This window comes from Thrips palmi, unplaced genomic scaffold (assembly GCF_012932325.1).
Source record: "Thrips palmi isolate BJ-2018 unplaced genomic scaffold, TpBJ-2018v1 HiC_scaffold_5, whole genome shotgun sequence".
Taxonomy (NCBI): domain Eukaryota; kingdom Metazoa; phylum Arthropoda; class Insecta; order Thysanoptera; family Thripidae; genus Thrips; species Thrips palmi.
Genome location: NW_023144632.1, coordinates 344,002 through 362,338, shown reverse-complemented (window position 1 = coordinate 362,338; position 18,337 = coordinate 344,002). Strand labels below are relative to the sequence as shown.

General features: G+C 48.9%; 1 protein-coding gene across 1 annotated transcript; it reads right to left on the bottom strand.

Annotated features, from left to right (window-relative positions):
- Positions 1 to 6,935: 6,935 nt before the first annotated feature.
- On the bottom strand, positions 6,936 to 14,594 carry LOC117650700. The gene is made up of 5 exons (XM_034394279.1): positions 13,191 to 14,594; positions 8,527 to 9,148; positions 8,101 to 8,453; positions 7,510 to 8,013; positions 6,936 to 7,423 (listed from the first exon to the last, which is right to left on the bottom strand). Exons 1-5 carry the CDS (start codon positions 14,592 to 14,594, stop codon positions 7,016 to 7,018), a joined length of 3,291 nt encoding a protein of 1,096 aa, XP_034250170.1. The 3' UTR covers positions 6,936 to 7,015.
- Between the last annotated feature and the right edge of the window lie 3,743 nt (positions 14,595 to 18,337).

Genomic DNA, 18,337 nt, shown 5'->3' with positions numbered 1-18,337 from the left:
CACAGATGGGGTAATAAATGAGATAGATGAGTGCGTCAAAGTTCTCTCAGCTTTTTGGACAAGGAATCCGATTTTGCCGGTACAAAGACCCTAGGTGTACTCTAAAACTACTTTTTCGTGCAAACCACATAAAAATGGCCTTTTTTCCTACTTCAGAGTTGGCCTAGGGTCTTCGTACCAGGAAAATCGGATTCCTTGTCCAAAATTACGCTGAGAGAACTTTGACGCACTCATCTATCTCATTTATTACCCGATCTGTGACAAGTCTTCACATTTACCGCAATTCTACTTAAAGTAAATGCCTTACGTGATTGCAAAACTTTAGAAAGCTGCCATTTCCAAACTACTTGAGCTACAGCGGTGAAATTTCACACCAACTCTGACATCACTTGGGACAATATTTAGACTGAATATGGGGCGGAGACGGTCACGCGAAAGGTGGTTTTATCTAATCTAAAACTACCCAGAAATGACGGTTTTTCAATTTTTGCAGCGCCACTGCTTTTCACGCGGCGTACACAAACTTTTTATCTCGTAGTATGATAGATTGGTCCTTTATCTAAAAAATCCACTCTTTGGGATTGGCGAAAATCGATGCCGAACACTAAAACCCCAAGAAAAGTAAAAACCACTACAAAACCTGAAAAAACAGTCATAACATCTTTTTGGGGTTGTCCTATAAAACAAACGGGCACCGGATTCGTGTTCCACGCGTGATTTTACATAAGATACCACTTTTTGAGCTCAATCGAGTGCATAGAGGCCTCAGAAAGGTGATTTTTCAATTTTGGCCATAGTATGTGAAAAAATTTCAGAGAAAACGAAAATTGCCCATAGAATCTGAACGGTGCATATTTCGGCCCAGAAAATTTGTGGCCTTTTTTAGACCCACAAGGACTACCTTTGACCTAAAAATGGAGGAAATCGGCATCGGTCGTGTTCCACGATCGGATTCTTAAAAAAAAATGCCTCTATTTTATCCAAGCGTTCATTAAAAATACTAATTTCTTTAACAAAAAATCTAACAAGTGATTTGGAGGGACAAACACATAATGTAAATGGACGAAAACTGACTTCTGCGAATCCTTCAATCATCCCACGTCATTCGAACTTCGCATGTTTTCAGACCTTAAAGAAATAATGTTTTTTTGTCTCAATTATTTTTTGGTTTCGTCCACTTGTCACGTGAAAGCCTAATAAAGTTGATCATTTCGAGACTATATCAAAGCGTGTGTTGCTATTTTTAACACACTTATTATGGTTTTCACCTCATTCTTACCTTCTAAAAAGTTCTCAGTGCCGGCGAAGCGCAGAATCTCATTTCGCTTTTTTTCTTGTTCCAGAGTGTTATTATCAACAAACCAGCGTGCTTTGATAGGTGGGTTGACACCTACGGTCTCTGGGTCCTCCATATCTTTTTCGAGGACAAACCTTGGGATGTGAAATGCGTTTAAGTAATAAAAATCACGAAAACCAGACTAATATCTAATATCAGGAAAAGTAGCGATACTCATCGGCAACTTTGGCCCGTCCCGTACATTAAGAAATGTGCGAATTTCGCCTATGTTAAACCCTTGCAGGATTTGAACCTGCGTCTGAGGCAAAATAGATGAAATTTTCGTCATCAGCACCCTCAAAAACATCAGAAAGAATGCAACAACTCGAATAAAAAGAATGTTTAAAAAAAACCCCACTGCGATTTGAACCCGGGTCCAAACTTCTCCGATTCACTTGAAATTGGCACCTTTGGGTTTTGTCTTGTCGCCCTGTTTCCCAAAAAATCCCCCTACATGCCCTCCTATCTGTATCCGTTGCTAAAATCGTCCTCGACCCCATGTAGACCATGATGCACCTTCAGCAGCCCCCCCGGGGGCTCGGATCAGATTTGCTGCCACCGGGGGGTTCTAAGGGTCACCCAAGGAGGCTGCATTCCCAATTTGGTCCAGATCGGACCACGGGAAGTCCTCGGACGAACGGACGGACGGACGCACAGCAGGGATCATACTATATGCCCGTCCCTCCGTCTTTTTTTTATAAAAAATAACAGGAAAAGTAGCGATATACTGTGGTGATTGGAAGGTGGTTTCTGGTGTCAAGACTGAGGGAACCAGGAGTAGGCCGAAGACGAGTTTATTCACACAGAGCTCGAGTACAACTGGCACCGAAGCGCCTGCGTTAAAACCGTTGTCAATGCCCGTTTCGACACTCTGCGCATGCGCGACCGCTGGACTGCCAATAGCGGTGCTGACTGCGCATACCCAAACTGGCTCTAAACTACAATTACTCCCCCTTTTTCCTTTAGAAGGACATGAACCCCCCCAAGAAAGGCAAAGTGTCGAACAAGCCAAGGTAACGTTCACAAAAAAATTGATCTTTGAAAAGGAAAGCCGTCTTGAGATGTCTCGACGGGGGGCAGCACCGTACTGGGGTTCTCGTCATAACTCGGAGTCCTGGTACTTCTTGAAGTGCTACCGCCAGGACGCAAGCGTAAGGAGGCTTCCCCGGGCATGACTTAGGGTAGGATCTCCCTCTTGACACGCTCGACGTCACCGTGGTGCCCTGGGGCTGGCTAGACCCAAAAAAAAAAGAATCTAATCCGGAACGGAAACTTCAGGAACTGAAACACGAAACAAGGGATGACTAGCCGTGTGTAGAAATGAAGGGGAAATTTATCTGAAAAGGAAAAAAGGGGTTTAAAATGCAGGGTAAGGGAGTATGGGGCGATTTTTAACAGGGGCGATTCGTAACAAATGAGTTTATTAATTTAAGTGGAGGGGGCAGAGGAAAAAACTGAGTATGGCCCCTCTTCCGCGTTAAGTACAGGGGCTGAACAATCGAAGCGGATGTGATCGGTGCTCAAGTTTAGTTTTGGAGGGCGTCTGAAATATTAGTACACCGAAAACAGGCAAATCTTTTATTTTGAGTTCTAGGAAGTTTCTGTCTGAGGCTCCCCAGGTATGAATCACCATCGAAGTACCGTTGGGGCCTTGAAGCGTGACCCCTTTACAATGTAACCCTGTGGCATGAGTTGCTTTTACTTTGTCCAGTGATAGTTAGGGACGTATTTCTTGCGTAACAGGCATTTGGGGTGATTCGTAACAGAACCGTGTAAAAACAAGAATTCAGGTAGTTTTTGCAATTAAATGCTTGAATTATTTCTCGAATCATCTGCTGCCTTATTCCAATACATTTACACAGCTCAAAATGCATTTTGAAACGAGTTATTCTATTCTTTCCTCCAAAATTAAAAAAAAATGAGGTTAGGGTTGACATAGCCGGTCAATTAATGGTGAGGCGGTCAACGGCATCTTGTAATGTAGATTTTTAAAAGGGGTCTGCAGGACATCCGAAGAACAACTGCTGAAGGAGACAACATTCCCGACGATGTTTCATTTAATGTGTAGGATGTTTTGAAAAGCCCCCTGGCTGTTACAAATCACCCCTGCTGGGGCGATTCGTAACAGCATGCAAGGGTTTCGAAAGCGTCTAAGATTTCAAAGATTACGGACTCCAGATTGATCGAATGGAGCTGCACAGTCTAGATGAAGGGCCAGACTGCTCAAAATGGCACGAGTTTGACACCGATATGCAGAATGTTCTTAATTTTGTATAGAGAATTCCAAAATCGTTACAAATCGCCCCATACTCCCTTAGTGTTTTTAAAGTAACACGAAGGGAAAAACAAATTTGGGCGCCAAACTTAAGAATAAATTGCACTTTGAGACAAAAAAGGGGCAAATAAAATTTCAAATGATAGCGTTCAAAATTGTCTTTTAACGCCAGTAGGGGTGAAGCACCCGGAGGGTACATCATCGGCATCATTGGGGGCATTGACCACGGGGCGTGGACCATGGGATGCATCTGGGCCATCGGCGGCATGGACGGCAACCGGGGGCAAAAAGGGCGGCAAAAAGCACCTTGATTTTGGCCTCCTTGGGCCGCGTTTTTTTGGGGCCAAAAAAAACCGAAATGGGAAAACCGGCCCCAAAAAATTTTTAGGATTTTTTTAAGGGTGAAAAAGAAAAATTTGGGGAAAAAAAATAGAACATTTTTGGTTCAAAATTTTTTTTGGGGATTTTCAGCCCCAAATTAAATGTTTTTTTTTTGGAATGTTTTAAAGTAAACAAATTTGTTTTCTTTTTACAAATTAAGGGAAAGTTTATAAAGTTTTAAAATTAAAAACCCTTTGGCCCTTGGGGTTTTTAATTTTGGGGGTGGAATAAGCGTTTTAAAACGCAAAAAAAACAAAGCCGAAATTTTTTATGGGGGGCCCTTTTCTTATGTGTCGGTTTGCCAAAATTTGGGTTTTCCCCCCAAAAAAATCCTCAAAAGTTGGGGGGCCCTTGCCCCTGGGGGTTTTGATTCCAAATTTAAAAAAAACCAAAATTTTGTTTTTGTTCCGGGGTTTAAAAGCCTCCCTGTGGGGTTTTTACCCCAATTTTTCGAAAAGGAAATCGGGGGAATAAAAACTTCTTTTTTTTCCAAAAATTTAATAAAAAGGGGGGGCCCAAAGTTGGGCCCAACTAAAATAGGGTTTTTTGGGGGTTTTAAAAAAAGGTTTTCAAAAACCTTGGGTTTAGAATTAAGAAGCGAAAAATTAAAAACATTTTGCACAAAATTTGGAAAATACAACCCAAGGAATTTTTACCCCCAAACACCCCGGGCTGCCCCTTGGGGTTTCCCTTTTCTTTTTAAAAATTTCTTGAAAAGGGAAACAAACCCCCAAAAAAAGCCGAAATTTTTGTATTTGGTTTAAATTTTGCGGTTTTTTTTTTTTGCCACCTCGGCTCGGGGCTCGGGGGCCCTTGGCGAATGCCCAATTAAGGGGGTTCGCCCTGCTGCTTTTTTTTGGGGGCGCTTCCCCCTCACCCTTGATTCCTTTTAAAAAAAAAAAATCAAAATTTTTTAGGATTTTTCAAAATTTCTGGGTCATTTAATGTAGAAAAATACAAAAATTTGAACTGTTTTGAAGCAATGCACATGATATAAGCACGCCAGCGTAACGGCTGGGGTCTCAAAAGATGCGAAATTTCATAAGCTTTCGTTTAAGACTAATACGAGCCCTGAAGACAATGCCTCCTATAGAAAACATGTGAAAAACTGCATGAAAAACCGTCGAAATTTCAGTTCTCGATGAGTTTGCTGGGAGAAGTCCTCTTTTTCAAGTGCTTTTTCGAAAACTGCCTCAAAACCGACCTGAAACACTTATTTTAATAACAACTCATAGTTCAAAACCATTTTCTATCAATGTGGCCACCACAGGATTTTTTTCCGCGTTTGGAGATTTCTGGATCATTGTGTGCTGGTTGCGGTGTTGCTGTTGACCGCGCTGCTGACTGCGTTGCTGGCCGCGTTGTTGCTGCTGGCTGGAGCCGCGGCGCTCGTTGGGGCGCTGCCTGGCGTGCTGGCCAGGGTGTTGGCTGGGATGCTCTCCAGGTTGACCACCTTGGCGACGCTGTCGGCGTCGACGCTGAGGATTGGGGCGCTGGGCCTTGCGCTCGCCCTCGCCCTCGCCTTCGCCTAGCCGCTCGCGCACATCGCGCTTGGGGTTCTCGGAGCGGGACTCGTGAGACTCAGGGGCAGGGTTGTTAACGTTACTTTTTAAAGGTAACGCGTTACCGTTACCGTTACTTCAGGTTTAAGTAACGGTAACGTCGTTACTTTACCGGCTTCTTGAAAAAGTAACGCGTTACTTTTACAAGTAACGCAGTAACGCCGTTACCGTTACTTCAAATCCTAAAATTCCGTAAAAGCTACAATTTTACAGGTTAAAAGTGCTGGGGTGAATTAGGATTATTGGCTGAGCGATAGCGAAGCCTGTTACTCCAGTGGGGTTGAAAAGTTTTTCCTGTCTGTCGGTCTGTCTGTCTGTGTGTCTGTGTGTCCGCACTACTTCTCCTGAACGGCTCGGCCGATCTCAATGAGATTTTGCACACTTTTTGGGTATGTCCTTGGCTCGGCACACGCGAAATTTCACTACCCTAGCTCAACTGGTTCAGTTTTTATAGCCGATAAACACCTAAAAAATGGCGAAAAATCGAGTTTTCTGCAGGCTGGTCACCTCTGTCTTGAAGGAGGGGGGGTCTGGGGGGCGGAGCCCCCCAGCCCCGACAAGTTAAACAGTAACAAGGGTCAAGGTCGTGTTATCTGTAGATGAAGCAACTCTATCTAGAATGAAGGGGGGTCTGGAGCCCCCAGCATGCAACAAGGTAGAAGTAACCGACGATGGACAAGCCAATGCCTGCCGAAGGCAGGCTAGCGCCGCAGGCCAAGGTAGGTACGCCAGGCGCGGATTGGAGGAACAGGCAGCGAGACATCGCGAAGCCTGATACGACAAGACGCGGTCTGGCGTAAACCTACCTTGTTTTAAACAAGGTAGGTTTACGCCAGACCGCGTCTTGTCGTAACAGGCTTCGCGATGTCTGCTCGCTGCCTGTTTCTCCAATCCGCGCCTGGCGTACCTACCTTGGCCTGCGGCGCTAGCCTGCCTTCGGCAGGCAATGGCTTCTCCATCTCCATCGTCAATTTTCCTAACTTGTTGCGTGCTGGGGGGCTCCGCCCCCCAGACCCCCCTTCATTCTAGAAAGAGTTGCTTCATCTCCAGATAACTCGATCTTGACCCTTGTACTTTTTCCCAACCGAGCTCCGCCCCCCAGACCCCCCTTTTATCACGACAGAAGCGATCTGCCTACAAAAAACTCGATTTTTCGCCGTTTTTTAAGTGTTTTTTGGCTATAAAAACTAAACCAGTTGACCTAGGATGGTGAGATTTCGCGTGTGCCGAGCCAAGGACATACCCAAAAAGTGTGCAAAATCTCACCGAGATCGGCCGAGCCGTTCAGGAGGAGTAGTGCGGACACACAGACACACACACACACACACACGGACAGACAGACAGACAGACAGACAGGAAAAATTTTTCAAACCCACTGGAGTAACAGGCTTCGCTATCGCTCAGCCAATCAAAGTAAAGACAGTAAAATTTAAATGTTTAACATGTTTTAATGTACTTTGCCTACTCATCCCAATAGTGCCAATTCATTGCCAAAAGGACTTCAATTTCAAGGGTAGCATCACCCAATCTATTTCGAAGTGCAATAAACGAGCGTCCACACTCAGAAAAGAATCGTTCAACACTAGCACTTGATGGCAGGCCTGTGTTCAGTTGGAGGAACATTTCCGCAAGCCTTGGAAAGTCGCGCTTGCCATTCGGTGCCTTGGCAAATGAGCTGACCACACCTTGGCCCGGGATGCGGGTGGCCAGAAAACGTTCGACTTCTTGTTCAGGAGTCTCCAGGGCGGCTGGGGAAGCCGGGGCGACGGGCGTGATGCCGAAAAAAGCGTCCTCCGCGCTTACTTCTTCGGGCTCGTCCTCCGCCTGCCATTCCGCGTCGCCCTCAACATCGGCGACACGTCCAGTGTTCTGGAGAGCAAAAAGAAAACTTGTACAAAACCGAACTAACTTAACGTCCACCCTGCGTGAAAGTGAGCTTACTTAAGTAATATTACCTGACTCTGACTATCATTCTCTTTCTGCTGACTGTGCTGAGTCTGAGATTCATCAGAAGGTAGCTCGATGCGCTCCGCTCTCCGAATGAGAGCGTCTTTCAGCTCCGCCCGTTTGGTTTCATCCTTCTCCCAGTCAAGTTTAAAGCAGGGAATTAGTGCGGCAGCCAAACGCAGCTCCTCGTCTTCTAGGTAGTGGCTGAACCGTCTTGAAGTCCGGATGGCTGTTATAAGAGTTCTAGCAAGGACATCACAGTACTTTAACGGCTTCCCATTCATCGAGCGCCGTAATTTCAACTGGGCCTCCATGCTGAGGACAGTGGGAATGAGATATCCCGCAAACATATTCTTATCTCTTTGCAAGATATCCAACGCCATGGCCACTGGCTGCATCACGTGCACGAATTCACGTAGAAATTTGATTTCTGTAGAGGTCAGCAACGTGAGTCCAGCACCTTCGATGACGGTTTTAAATTTTTCCTCGTCTTTGTCAATTAGGCGCACAATCTGAAATATTGAAACGAAATTGTAAATTAATTTGCATAAAAGAACAGAGTTATTTTTTATTATTAAATGCTAAAACTTAAACGGTACCTGGAGTTTTGCATCGAATTCGGAGTTCCACCGAGTTTCTCCCGAAACCTCGAGTTTCACTCCAAAACCATCCTGGATGGCGGTGGAGACAAGTTCAGATCTACTCTGCTTACGCCACCACTCCCGCAACGTTGTTTCCGTTGAGTCGTGGAGTTTCTTGTAGCTCGCATTTGCAGTCAGTGCCTCCTTAGCGTCCGTTGTGGCCAGCAGATTGATTATGTGCGCGGCACAGCGCTGGTGATCCGGCAGCGTTACTCCGTCAAGTTCAGCGCTGTCTAGCGCGTCTTCTAGAGAGATGGGCTCACACAAGTCCTGCTCTTCCTCGTCTTCCTCTTCATCATCCATTTGAGCACCTGAAATTGACACTATTAGCGTTGGAGATAGCGGACCGATTAAGTTCAGAAAATAAACAAGAATGTTACTTACTTCCATTTTGCTGGCTATTTGTGGCATTACTTGAAAACACCGTGAAGGCTTTCCTGTAGTTTGCTGCACTATCAGTGGTGCATTTTGTGGTCTTCGAAGAGATCCCAAAAGTTTCATTTATTTTACTCATTTCATATGCCAACTTTTCATGTGTATGACTTCCTTTTAGTCGTGTGAGGGCCAGCCCGGCTCGCTCACGTTGCATGGTGTCCGGGTCAATCCATGAAACAGTCATACCCAGAAATCCACGGCGAAACTTGGACCAGCCGTCCGCTGTAGTTGCCACGTAGCGCACTTTCTTCAATTTTTCAGTTAGGTTTTTCTTCATTTTCTCATAATGCTTGTCCAGCCTCTTACGAAAAGTCTGACGACGTCCCACAGAAACATTGGAAGGACAACCTAAGAGGATTGCATTCTGAAAAACTTCAGAATCTACAATAGAGTGCGGCAACCTATGGCGAATTATCAAATTGTCCGTTGCCCTGTCAACATCAGATTGGGTAACACGCTTCTTAAAAAATTCGTCTGGAGCCGCCGCATCAGATGACTTCCTTTTGAGCGCTACTTGCGTTTGTTTAACCTTCAGTTGCTCAATCTGGTCCTTCGTGAACTTGTGCACTTTCTGCAAAAAGACAAGAATAATACATTACGGTAAATGAACAGCAACGCGCTAGCTACTCCACGCGCTTAGCGCTCAACGCGTTCCGGCCTCGGCTATACTCCACGCGCCGCCCGCGCCAGCCAACGCACTCAGGCGAGGGGACCCGAGTTACGGGAGTATCGCCGCTGCCTCGCAGGCCGGCGGCGCTACCCCACGCACGCGTTCCGCAAATATGACAATTTAACAGGTTTAAAATGTTTTATTGACTTGTTAAAAGCACCGAGTTAAAGCGCGGCGACCTGGCCTTCACCAGAGTCCAACTTTCAAGTATTTTCAATACTTTTCCCAGTGCCGAAACTCTACGCACTGACCGCAGCACGGCAGGCTGCCTAACCTTAATTTTGCTTTCACTCTCGCAATGCCAATTAGTTTAAGTTCTGTGCAAATGTGCACACACAGTTGTTAAAATAAAGTTAGACTTACGGACATACCTCTAAGTGTTTCTTGAGGTTTCCATTCGTTTTGAACGAGCATGAGAGGCGATTCTTTCCGGGTGGGCACTTCTTACACTTGGACCAAAAGTTGTCTTTGTCTTTTTCACAATGAGGCATTTTTTTTAAGAAGTCCGATCGTGGAACACGACCGATGCCGATTTCCTCCATTTTTTGGTCAAAGGTAGTCCTTGTGGGTCTAAGAAAGGCCACAAATTTTTTGGGCCGAAATATGCACCGTTCAGATTCTATGGGCAATTTTCGTTTTCTCTGACAACTTTTCACATAATATGCCCAAAATTGAAAAATCACCTTTCTGAGGCCTCTATGCACTCGATTGAGCTCAAAATGTGGTATCTTATGTAAAATCACGCGAGGAACACGAATCCGGTGCCCGTTTGTTGATAGGACAACCCAAACAGATGTTATGACTGTTTTTCAGGTTTTGTAGAGGTTTTTACTTTTCTTGGGGTTTTGGTGTTCGGCATCGATTTTCGCCAATCCGATGAGTGGATTTTATAGATAAAGGACCAATCTATCATAATACGAGATAAAAAGTTTGTGTACGCTGCGTGAAAAGCAGTGGCGCTGCAAAAATTGAAAAACCGTCATTTCTGGGTAGTCTTAGATGAGATGAGGCACCTTTCGCGTGACCGTCTCCGCCCCATATTCAGTCTAAATATTGTCCCAAGTGATGTCAGAGTAGGTGTGAAATTTCACCGCTGTAGCTCAAGTAGTTTGGAAATGGCAGCTTTCTAAAGTTTTGCAATCACGTAAGGCATTTACTTTAAGTAGAATTGCGGTAAATGTGAAGACTTGTCACAGATCGGGTAATAAATGAGATAGATGAGTGCGTCAAAGTTCTCTAAGCGTAATTTTGGACAAGGAATCCGATTTTGCCGGTACGAAGACCCTAGGCAAACTCTGAAGTCGGAAAAAAGGCCATTTTTATGTGGTTTGCACGAAAACGTAGTTTTAGAGTACACCTGGGGTCTTCGTACCGGCAAAATCGGTTTCCCTTTGGGCCCTTCGTTGAAAATTGGGAGCACTTGAAAAAATCTTCCTTGAAAAATTCCCAAAATTTGCCCCTCATTCTCTTTTAAACCCGATCTGTGACAAGTCTTCACATTTACCGCAATTCTACTTAAAGTAAATGCCTTACGTGATTGCAAAACTTTAGAAAGCTGCCATTTCCAAACTACTTGAGCTACAGCGGTGAAATTTCACACCAACTCTGACATCACTTGGGACAATATTTAGACTGAATATGGGGCGGAGACGGTCACGCGAAAGGTGCCTCATCTCATCTAAGACTACCCAGAAATGACGGTTTTTCAATTTTTGCAGCGCCACTGCTTTTCACGCAGCGTACACAAACTTTTTATCTCGTAGTATGATAGATTGGTCCTTTATCTATAAAATCCACTCATCGGATTGGCGAAAATCGATGCCGAACACCAAAACCCCAAGAAAAGTAAAAACCTCTACAAAACCTGAAAAACAGTCATAACATCTGTTTGGGTTGTCCTATCAACAAACGGGCACCGGATTCGTGTTCCTCGCGTGATTTTACATAAGATACCACATTTTGAGCTCAATCGAGTGCATAGAGGCCTCAGAAAGGTGATTTTTCAATTTTGGCCATATTATGTGAAAAGTTGTCAGAGAAAACGAAAATTGCCCATAGAATCTGAACGGTGCATATTTCGGCCCAAAAAATTTGTGGCCTTTCTTAGACCCACAAGGACTACCTTTGACCAAAAAATGGAGGAAATCGGCATCGGTCGTGTTCCACGATCGGACTTCTTAAAAAAAATGCCTCAATCGAAATCAAAATGCGGGTTAAATGCCGCCCATGGCATTCTCGCCCCGTCATTCTCTTCTGCAGTCTCCATTATTACAACAGGCTAAGTTCTAACTATCACGGCACTGCACGGACAAAGACGAAGCTAGCTGGCTGACGAGACGAGACGGCACGCAACAAACAGGCAGGCAAACAACAACACGAACGGCAGGGGTGGGGGGGACTCAGCCCGCCGCAACAACACGGCGCGCGGCGCGCGGGGAGAGGGGGACAGAGAGAGTGTGGCGGCAAATTCAAAGTACGTAAGTGGGGAGGGAAAGGGAGAAAAATGTAGGTTTGTAGCTCTTTTTGATGCCTCGCGGTAACGGTAACGCCGTTACTGCGTTACTTCTCTTCGGTAACGGTAACGACGTTACTTTACTCATTTCCAAAAAAGTAACGCGTTACCGTTACCTTTACAGTAAAGGTAACGGTAACGCCGGTAAAATCTTTACTCTTTAAAGTAACGTTAACAACCCTGCTCAGGGGAAGGGGACCGGGATGAGTACGAGGACTCGGACATGGCGTCAGACCTCTTGACGATCTGGGACTTGATCATCACTGCGGGGCAGAAGGGGAGAAGGGAACAAGGATTAACGACGGAAGGTGAGCCACTGTCCGCGGTGGTCAAACATGCTTCCGTTAATCGCTGCCAAGCGGTCCACATGAACAATGTGACGACGCGGCTTGCGGCGTTTGCGGCCCCTTACAGGCCGTGTCGGGACGACGACCTCTTCAATGCGCGCAATGCAATCGTTAATCAATTTGACGATTATGAAGGGTCCCTCCCAGGAGCTGTGCAGCTTGGGACTCTTTCCCTTCCTCCGCCGAGGATGGTAGAGCAACACAACATCGCCTTCCTTGAAATACATCAGAGAGGACAGCTTGTCGTACACTGAAAAACCAAACGTGGTCTAGACCACACCAACTGATGCGGTCAAAATGGCATCCATTTGACCACACCAGTTGGTGCGGTCTAGACCACGTTTGGTTTTTCAGTGTAGTGCCTCTTCATGCGCTGGACAGCGCTCCTGGTGTTTTCACGGACAATGTTGTGGATCTTATCCAGCCTCTCGCGTAGTCTGACCGGGTACTGTTTGCGCCCACGCAAAGTGTCACTGTCTGGAAGTGTCGGGGGAGCGCCATGGAGCAGGTCAAGTGGCACACGCATCTTGCGGCCAAACATAACCTCGTACGGCGAGTACCCCGTGACAGTACTGACTGTCGCTCGGTACGCGTGTAACACATGCGGCAACAAGTCAGGCCAATTGCTGGGCTCGTCCTCGGCAAGGACGGCCACCTGCCGGGTCAGACTGCGGATGAAATTCTCGACTTTTCCGTTACTGGAAGGCTTGGCCACAGTGACGCGGCACTTTCGGACTTTGTAGATGTCCATAACGGCACGGAAAAGTTCAGATTCAAAAGAGCTACCGTGATCGGTCACAAGGCTATGAGGCGCTCCAAGCCTACTTAACACTTGTGACACTAACGCCGAGGCCACTTCCGGTGCTTTCAGAGTTCGCAGTGGGATCGCTTCAGGCCAACCACTGAAAGCTTCCACCAGAACAAGCACGTATCTGTAGCCGTCACGGTGAGAGGGCTGCAGAGGGCCAAGGAAATCAGCGTGAAACCTTCCGAAAAGTGTTCCTTCCCGAAACACTTTCATTGGGGCTCGGGATCGGCCGACAGCAGGGCCTTTCACCTGAGCACACCTCAAACAGGAAGTCACGCAATCACGGACGGTCGTGTTCATGTCAGGCCAATAAAAACGCTCTTTCAGCAAATTGTAGCATTTGGACACACCAAAATGTGAACCAGAGCTCGGACTCGTGTGGTACTGCAAGACCAGTTCCTTTCTCTGCTTTTCTGGAACCACTATCTGATAGATGTTCAGTTCAGGGTCACCAGAAGAATGTTCAAAGCACCGTTTCAAAACACCACTTTGCAAGACCAAGGACTTGAACTGAACCCACAAACTCCGTGTAATTGGACCGAAGCCAACTATGTCCTGGAGTCGCGGTTTTCTTTCAGCCTTGACTGCATCGTAAATGGGCTTCAAATCGGGGTCACATTGCTGTGCCTTCGCCAAATTTGGGGTTTGCCACTCGTCGCCGTTCACAATGGAGACTTGACGAATCAGGAAGGAGACAACTTTGTCACGCTCTTCGTCTCGCTGTTCCATCCGTTCACAGGTTTTGCAGCCTTGTGAACAAGGGCGGTCCGGCCTCCTTGACAACGCGTCTGCGTTGGTCAAGTCCTTGCCCTTCATGTGGCGGATTTCGAACCGAAACTCCTCCAAACGCATTAGCCAGCGTGCGAGCTTTCCTTCAGGGTGCTTGAAGGAGCGCAACCACTGCAAGGCGTAATGGTCCGTGTAGAAAAAGAACGTGCGGCCCAACAAATAAAGTCTGAACGCTCTCGTGGCTTCCACCAAAGCGTAGAGCTCCACGTGTGTGGCGCACAGAGGACGCTTATTTGTGGGCATCTTGCGCGAGTGGTAGTGCAACACGACCTGGCGGCCATCTTGCTCTTGTGACAAGATGCAAGCCACGGCGCGTTGTGAAGCGTCACAATGGACCGAAAACGGGCCCTTGTCGGCACGCGCAACGCCCAGAACAGGGGCCGTCGTCAATGCGGTCTTTAGGCGGTCTAAAGCTTCCTGGCAAGCTGGAGACCAGACGAAAGGGACACAGTCACGGAGAAGGTCATAGAGAACGGCGGCTATGTCAGCCATGTGGTCAATGAACCTGCTGTAGAACCCAGCAAGTCCAAGCCACGAGCGCAACTCAGTGCGGTTAAGTGGAACGGGCCAATGGACAATGCGTGCCACTTTGTCCTCGTTCGCACTAATGCCGTCCTTGGTGAGCACGAAGCCCAGAAACTCTAAACGCCGTTTGAAAAGAAAGCATTTCTTTGCTTTCAACTTCATTTGGGACGCTCGGACACGATTGAACAGCGCGTAAGTCTTCTGGAGCATGTACTGGAACTCGTCTCCAGCTACACAAATGTCATCCAGATACACGCCGTAGGGATCGCCTAGGTCACACTCAGCAGTGGGAATCATGGACGGACGCATCAGTCTGTCTGTGACGGTCTGGAAAACTCCAGGGGCGGCGGAGAGGCCGAAGGGCATGCGCGTGTACTCCAGAAAACGCGAGGGAAGGCCCAACGAATCGGGTAACACGATGGCCGTCTTGGGAATGTCCTCCTCGGCGATCTCAAGGTTGTGATACCCGGAGGCTAAGTCAGCGTGCGAGTACCACTTCCGGCCGCCTAGCCGTTCCAGCAGTTCCTGAGTGCGCGGAATGGGCGTGGCGGGGATGCGCGTGCACGGTAGTCTACCACGGCGCGAATCTCAGGTTTGCCAGACGCGTCCAACGTCTTCTTTTTCACAATCAAGATCGGCGAAGCCCAGGGAGACTGACTGGGGCGCACTGTCCCTTGCTCCAGCAATTTCTCATACAGTGCATTCACCTCCTCCCGCAAATGAATGGGGAGAGGGCGGGCCTGCTGCTTAATTGGGGGCGTGTCGCCGGTGTCAATCCGAAATTTGACCCATGGGCAACAGCCAAACTCGTCATTGTGCTTGACAAAAATGTCGTGGTTACGACGGACTAACAGAGCGACCTGTGCACTCTGGTCCGGCGTCAAACCTTCACAGCGATCAACCAGTGACTGCAAGTCAGCTGGGAGAGGCTGGTCGTCAGGAATCGGTGGCAATGCCGGCGTGGTGTCAATGTCGGCTTGCGCCGTGTACGGGACCGTATCCACACGGGCAGATCGTACCGGAACAGGCAACTCCTCGTACAGCGCCGCGAGTTCGTGCAAACTCGTGGGGTGCACGTAAGCCACAACCGAATTACTAGGCAGCACCACATGGTTGCCGCTGTTATTCGTAATTGTGAGTTCCAGTATAGACCACGCAAACGGCACGAATGCGCAAGCAATGGAACATTGGCGTTCGTTCAATAATTCTGTAGGGCCTATGAGTCCTAATGGTACATTTTCAGAGTCATCCGCCTCAGGGAACAGACCACTATCGGACGGCAGAGAGCCCCGAACTTCAGAAAAAGTAGGGGTGGCGTCGGAGCCATCTGCAGCCGAAACAGCTCGACCCGAGGCGGCCTGCTCAAAAACCTGGGAAATATTTGCTGCGGGCCTCACACTGGCAAAACTCAGTCCTTCCTCGCCCCGCACCGCAACCTGGCCATTCTGGGATGCTGCTTCCCTAGGTCCAAACACAGAGCTTTCCCTGTGCTGCGTGCTGGCGGCGGGTGTGCCCTCACTGCACATCTGACTGCCGTTATTACCGAGTGCCCGCCTCAAAACATTCGAAGGCACAAACTCAGGGCCATGAAACCTAGCCAGAAATTTGACTGTGGTGTAGGGTTGCAACTCAACCACACCTGCAGAACGAACTACTGCGTAAACGGAACACACTCCAAAAGTGCCAATGTCCACAGAGTGCGCAAAACGGAACGGATAGGTGACACTGTCGTCCGAACGCTGCGATCCACTCGGGGGATCCAGACGAAACTCTTTCGTCTTTGTGTCGACGGCGCCACCGCGAGCCGTGATAAAGTCGGTGCCGACTATGCACGGGTCCACTATCTCAGCCTCGTACGCGGGGAAGCGGTACAGGCGGCCACAAATCTTAAGACAACGTAGGACGGGGCCGTAGAGCAATTTTACGCCACCGTCGACATTACGGAGTCTAAGAGGGCTAACCGCTGGCTTAGGACCGTCGAACAATCCAGTGCGAACCACAGAAATGACAGCACCCATGTCCAGCACACATGGGACAGGCTTGTCATTCAAGTGCAAGTCAGCCACGGGGAAACCGACTATAGGCAAAGGCTCGACTACATCGGGGGAAGCCTCCACTGACGGGGCAGGGCCAGCAGTCAGGGAGGCTACTGCCGGTTTTCCGACCGTCGGGAGTTAGACGCAGGCGGGGGAGTTGACGTCGTAGACGGAGCAAACACCCATGCGCCAGGGGCGGGAGTAGGCGGCCACGCGTAGGGGTGCGCGACGGGTTGCATCGCAACAGGCGTCATCGCGGCCTGATAGGCGGGCGCGGCCTGGTACACAGGCGCGGCCTGAACAGCCTGCACGGCCTGCACCGGCGGCTGCTGGTTCTGCAGCTTGTGCCAGCACTTGGACTGGTAGTGGCCGGGCTTCTGGCAGTACCAACAGACAACCTGCCTGTTGCCCTTGACGTTTCCACCACGACGATAACCACCTTGGCCACCTTGTCCTTGGCCACCTTGTCCTTGGCCACCTTGTCCTTGGCTGGGATGCGAACCCTGGCCCTTGGCGGGCTTGTCGTCAGCGGGGCGGGCATCAGTGCGCGCGGCCTGCGTGCCGGCGGCAGCGCGAGCGGCGACCTGGCCGACGGCCGCCGTGAGCTGCGTGGCGAGCGCGTCAAGGCGTGTCAGCAAGGGGCCGTGCGCCGAGGCCGGGGCCGTGCGCCGAGGCCGAGGACGCAGCGGGCTGCTGGTCCGGGGCGGGCACCACCGCGGTTTCGAGTACTGGCGCGGCTCGGAGCTTTTTCGCCGGGGGCTGGCCGAGACGAGAGCGAGCGAGACGGCAAGCGTCGAGTGCAGCCCCGATGTTGGGGCAGGCGACGCCAGCCATGCCTGCGCGGATCTCGGCGTCGTACAGTCCGCTCAGGAAGTACTGGACGCAGTGCTCATCGACACGATACCCGGGCGTGTCGGGGAAGGCCCGCCGCGTGGCGCGCACCACGCGGGTGCACCAAGCCTCGAGGGTCTCATCCGCACCCTGCTTCAGAGTGTGCAGCGAACGCATCTCGCTCCAAGCATGGATAGGCTTGCTGTAAGCCGACGAAAGCGCCTCATCTAGGGCCCTGAAAGTGCGGTTGGCACCGAGGTCCTCTAGAAGGGTCAAAGGTTCGTCAACTAGAGCTGATGACAATAGCTCAAACTTTTGCTGATCAGTAAGTTGATAATAACGAATCACGTCAGCAAAGGAATGGCGATACACATCGTAGTCAATCTTCCCATTGTACTTGGGCACGGCCTTCCGCAACGTCAAAATGACGTTGGGCTCCACGCCTTCGAACTGCAGAGCAGACGGGGCCGCGAAGGGGCCACTCGCATAAAGTGGGGCCGCGGGACCAAAAGAAAAGCGTGGCAAGGAGCGAGAAGGTCCAGGCAACGGCTGCGAAGTGCTGGGGCCGGCCGCGGAGGGCGGGGGGCCGCTGGCGGCACGAGAAGCGTCGAGAGCGCGTTGCAGATCAACAATGCGCGCCTCGAGGCGTTGCACCTCGGTGGGCGGGGGGACGGGCTCGTCACCCGGGGGCGGCGGTTCGACACCCGACGGAGTGGGGTCCGTCATAGTTGAACGCCGGGTCCGAAACGGACGCAAAACCCACAAACTAAAAGCGCAAGCAAGGATGGGAAATTTACCTCAGAAAAACAAATCCAGGGAAAGGGGGGCCGGGAACAGGAGGGCGTCGCACAGTGGTTTAAAATGCGATTTTCGGGGGAATAAGTTCTAGCAAGCGTCCCGTGCGACCAAATGCTACCAGAATTGAACTGAATCATCTGTAGGCAATAGGCAAAGACCAGTTCAAAGGAAAAAGTGGTCCGACAAAAATTGGATTTATAATGCTAAAGAAATGAGAAAAATAGCAAAATTAGAAGAAAAATGACAGAATTGACAAAAAGTGCAAAACTAAGAAATGCTCAAAATACTTAGTTTTAACTTCTAAGCCGCATTTAACCATTTTGTTACTAAGAAAAACAAAATATTTGAACAGAAAAACAATTGCACTGATGTTTTTTTCATTTTGAATGGTGCACACCAGAAGCGATTATCTCCAAAACTAATCAATTTGGCACGTTTTTGTGG